Source organism: Limulus polyphemus, unplaced genomic scaffold, assembly GCF_000517525.1.
Source record: "Limulus polyphemus unplaced genomic scaffold, Limulus_polyphemus-2.1.2 Scaffold503, whole genome shotgun sequence".
Classification (NCBI taxonomy): Eukaryota; Metazoa; Arthropoda; class Merostomata; order Xiphosura; family Limulidae; genus Limulus; species Limulus polyphemus.
This window is the reverse complement of record NW_013666113.1, coordinates 57770-63072: the sequence shown is the minus strand read 5'-3', so window position 1 is coordinate 63072 and position 5303 is coordinate 57770. Positions and strand designations below refer to the sequence as shown.

Genomic DNA, 5303 nt, shown 5'->3' with positions numbered 1-5303 from the left:
AAAATGTGTGTATCTACACACACACACACACACACACACACACACACACACACACACACACACACACACACTCACTACTTTTCATTTATTTTTAACAATTAAATTTTAGTAAGGCTATCTCCAAGAGATAGTCAAATCCTGATGTTTTTATCTCATTGCAAACACTTAGCCAAAAATAATTCCCGATTTTTGTTTTGTGTGTGATCAGTCATCCAAAAAGTTTCTGCTTGACTTATTTTAACAATTAATTGTAAAATAAACAGTCTTCATTATCATATTGTCAACAAAAATAGGCAGCAAACACACTACAGCATTTACTAGTTCTGAACAGTTGTTGGATATATTGCACATATGTTGTCAAGTATTAGTTATGTCATACAAATTCTGAGGTAGATTAGAATTTTTGTACGATAGTGGTTCATAATAGGGATAGGGATTGCACAAAAACAGTTGAAACGATACTTTGAAACCTTTACTATTGACTGCTAAGGCTATAAACATAAAAATTTACAAAAATATCACACATGTTAGACTTGCAAGAAAAAGAAAATCTGCTCAAAACGGCCCATTTGTAATTCTTCTTCTTATTATTATTATCATTCTCTTGCCAGCCTACAACAAAAACTGCTTGGTATATTGCACCCAAACCTTCTGTAGAATACTAAATAAGGTACTGTGAAGGTTATAGAGGTATTGAAAAGTAGATTTGTTTCTTCTATATTTTACATAAGCTAAAAAACACATTATAATTCTAGTGTAAATGATATCATTACTCCTTGAAATTAGCTTTCTTACAGATATTTGGTGTACCTTTAAAAAGCTTAAGTACAGGGTGAAACAGGAATTACTAGCCAATAATAGATGAACATTAGATGACTAACATGTAGATACTCAATGCTTGGTACACTATACAATTAGTATCTTTAGGGAACCAACACCTATATCATGTATGAACTGAAGGAGTAAAAAAAAATCAATACACGTAATATTAAATTCCGATACAGTACTTCCCTCTTCTCACGAGATTAGCTTTTCACATTTTGTGCTGCCCTCTATATGTGAACTGTTTTAAAACACATGCCACAAGCCTTCCACACCTCCCCAATTGGAATCAAAGATTCCAACATGTCTCTCATGCAAATCATTATGCATCATCTCTCCACCAACAGGAGAGCACTGCTATCACGTGATGCATGTTTGGCAGTGCTTAAGTTCAGATGTCTTTTTTTTTATTCTTCTTGAAGTGGTTTAACTTAATTTAATTTGCTTTATTTCAAGATTTTTTTTCTACTTTCAAAAGCCTTTGATTGACCCATGTTTTCCCAGAAAACATTTTGCTTGTTTGTTTGGTATCAAGCATGAATTCTGAAGTTAACATTATCACTTCAGGTGCATCTCATTCATCTGATGCCGTCATTCAGACCACAGGTGCGGGCAACCTGTTGGGGGATTTACTGGCCTTTAATTGCATGGAGTTTAAACATTATATGGGACAAACTGTGTCTCTTGCCATTGCCCCTCTTCCTCCTAAGCCTTTTGAGTCTGGCCAGGCTGACGAGGATTTTGATCATTTGTTTTCCCACCCAGAGTTCGCTATGCCTTTCCAAACCCTACCTGAGGATTTTGTTCGGCCCTTGTTGGTTTTCTAAGATTTTATTTCTCAGGTACGTGATGTTTTCTCTATTGCTCCTATTTCTTATGACCCATGTCCTTCCCTATTACATGATTCTGTCTCCCAATCTTATTTAGTTTTCCCCCATCCCATGATATGCAGTTTCATACTGAGCTTTTCGCCTCCTAGTTAGGTGATGCCGTTAGTTTGTCTTGTCCCACACGGGCTTCGGATCAGTCTGCCCTCGCTTTTCATAGGACAGACCGTCCATAACTGGACCAACATCTTATCAATGCCCAGTATTTCAGTCTTCGTCTTACCCTTACGACTCTTTTGCGGTACCTCTTCTCAAGCCATCTCCTGTCTGAGGCTCTTCACAGGAACCATTAGGGGGTTTCTGGGGATGTCCTCTCACTTCCATGTTGGCTTGCCTGTCATCTTCAGCTCTGGCTCTGCAAATGTGGTAAATTTTTTGTTGGGTCTTTTTGGGTTGTGATGAAATATTGTCATGCACCTGTCTCCTGGCTCCTTATTTACTGGACCTTCGGATGGCCCCATTTTTGAGAAGTTTTGGGTTTGATGCAATCCCAGAGTTTTTGGAGTTTAGAGTAACTTCGGTCCAACAACAATCCATCCTTTCTCATCTGGAGGCCCATTTGTCCCAGTCGGAGCCAAGTGTGGCACCAGTTCCTGTCTCCCAATCCTCCTTGCAGTGTCACTCACTGTTCATTGTTTTTCCCAATGATGCATGGTACGCCAACAATGGTTCCAGTGACTACTTGGTGGGTTTAGGTCTGATGGAATTTTGTCTGGCGATCTTTGTTCATCAGTGGAGCCCTTTCATCTCTTTCATATTTGGGTTCACTGAGTTTTGTCAGAGGGATTTGTCATACATTTTCTTCCCCTGTCCCACGTGCCTGTTTCCTTTCTTCCTTCTTGGGATCTCTTGTCACGGCAGCATCTATCTGAGGTGGTGCATGTCCTCCTCACACAACAAGCTATTGAACCTGCTCCATGCAGTTTTGGAGTTTTTTTTACTCCCTCCTGTTTGTAGTTCCCCAAAAAATAGGGGACTGGAGTACGATCATCGAACTGTTCTGTCTCAACCCATATGTTCACACCCCACACTTCACCATGGAATACTACCTTACTCTTGGGTGGGCTTTTTCTCTGGTTCTTTGGATGGCCAAGATGGATGTCTCCAATGCTTATCTGTATTATCAAGTGTTCTTGTCCTTATCTTTGGTTTGTCCATCGTAGGGCAGTGTACCAATTTCCCACCCTAACCTTTGGGCTGGCTTTGGTGCCATACATTTTGTCAGGTCATGTGAACCTTTGCTCTACATCTTCATGCCCTGGGTTATGCTTTCACTTTTACATGGACCACTGACTTCTTCTCACTCATTCTGACCTGGAGTCGGCCTGTTATACTCATGAGCTCCTTCTCAAAGATCTTTGGTAGACTGGTTGATCAAATTGGAGAAGTACTTGCATCATCCTATCCAGTATGGGTGTTTTCTTCAACACCAATCTCAGTTGAGGCCAACCTTCTACTCTCTGGCTCTGTTCTATGGAACTGACTGTTCTGCTCCTTCACTTTCTGCTCATGAGGTTCTATCTTTTTTGTGGATGTGGTCTTCTATGACTCCTTTCATACCTCTTTGCCAGGCTCATATGCGATCCCTTCAATTGGTCCTCCACAACCACCGGAACCTTGCTTTGGATCCCTTGGATGCCCCTATCACACTTCCTTCCTACGTTGTGGATGATCTCTGATGGTGGTTGGAAAAGGCTTTTACATCGGCGGGTATCACGCTTTCTCCTCCATGGCCAGATTTACATCTGTTCCCAGATGCATCCCTTCAGGGCTGGGGTATGTGGGTTGATCATCAGGAGGCTTCGGGTCGTTGGTCTGTAGGGGAACGTTCTCTTCATATCAATGTTCTCAAACTCCTTGCTGTTCCTCGGGCTTTGGATCACTTTCTTCCCATCTCCAGAGATTGTCTGGTCATGATCCAGTCCGGCAATTCAAAAGTGGTGGATCATATCAATCACCAAGGTGGCACCTGGTTGAGATCCCTGTGTTTTCTAACATTGGATCTTGTCTTTTGGGCCCATGATCCTCACATTTCCATACAGAGGGCAGCACAAAACAGGAAAAAGCTAATTTTGTGAGAGGAGGGAAGTATCTATTTTCAGATAACTTTTATTATACAAATTCATAGAATAATTACTTTAAAAGACACTAAAGTTCATTTAAAGCGATGTTTTAGACGTATATGTTTTATTTTTCAAGATATAATCAAGCTTTCCTTGTCTCTCTATCAACAAGAAAGTAATGTTTCTGGTTAAAGTTTTATTTTTTCCTCCTTGGATATAGAGATTTCCCTTTTTATATTTACAGGAAAGCAGTTTTCCTAGGTAATATTTTTTCTGAACATAATCAAGCTTTCCTTGTCTCTTTGCTAACAGGAAATCAGTATTCCTGGATAATGTTTTTTATGAACATAATCAAGTTTTCCTTGTGTCTCTGCTTACAAGAAATCTGTATTCTTGGGTGATGTTTTTTTATGGACATAATCATGGTTTCCTTGTCTCTAAATACAGGAAAGCAGGGTTTCTGGTTGATGTTTTTTTTGGCTGGATATAGTTGAGCTTTCCTTGTCTCTGCCTTTAAGAAAGCAGCAACGTGATGTAGTTTTGCTGGGCATATTCAGACTTTCCTTTGCTCTCTATGTCTACAGGAAATAAGTAATTCTGGCTATGTTTTTTGCTTTCCTAGTTTCGTTGTCTACAGGAAAGCATTGTCTGTGGATATTTTTTTGTTTTTGCTGAACATAATCATGTCTTTATCTCTATACTAATAGGAAAGCAGTATTAGGTGGACTTACAGCTGGAGCTGCAGGACAGTTTTTGGCTAGTCCAACAGATCTTGTGAAAGTCCAGATGCAAACAGAGGGAATTCGGAGGTTGCAGGGTTATTCTCCAAGGTAGGAGTTTCTGTGGTAGGTATAATTGTTATTGGCACTGATCCATGCTTGGCTAGTTAAAAGCAATCCAAGAATAATTATAGTGCAAGGTATACATCGTACCACACAGGTTTTATGTTGCTGTAATTGTTAATGTTGCTTTTTTCTTAATTTAATGGTAAGTTGAACCTATTTTGTGTTCTGTAATACTGTTAATATTATTTAATTGTATTCCATAATGAAAACTTATGCTTTAGAACAGCCAAGTGCAGACTACCAAAGTTTTGTATTAAGACTGAGTAAGATTGTGTGATGACAAGCCAAGATGATATGTCAAAAATTAAGAAAAGATACTGTAATATACTTCATAGAATCAATTGGAAAGGGAGAACAGAGCCAAATTCATATTAAACATAAAGGCTACTGTGAAATGTTGACAAACTGGAACTGCATCTGGTTAAAAAGCATGTTTCAAATATCTTTGAATGCATCTCTCTTTCAAATGAACTTGATATGTTACTGTTATATACCAGAGAAATGGGGGAGATGTTTCAAACTCTGGCATGAGAAACTATGTTAATAGTTATAGAAAACTTTTATCTTGGGTAACAAAAGTTGATGTAAGGTTCAGCTTGTCAAAATGTGTATTTTAGGTTTCTGACAATCTCAATGAAAGTGAAAAATACTTATTCAAACATCTTTCAGTAAAAAATATGTACCAT

The 5303-nt window shown here is 38.8% G+C and overlaps 1 protein-coding gene across 1 annotated transcript in view; it reads left to right on the top strand.

The window, feature by feature from the left end:
• LOC106458709 (mitochondrial uncoupling protein 4-like) overlaps positions 1 to 5303 on the top strand; it is a 35498-nt gene that overhangs the window by 19388 nt on the left and 10807 nt on the right. Inside the window, exon 6 of the mRNA XM_013918252.2 lies at positions 4480 to 4602. Within this exon, the coding sequence (XP_013773706.1) occupies positions 4480 to 4602 (123 nt within the window). The remainder of the gene's footprint in view (positions 1 to 4479; positions 4603 to 5303) is intronic.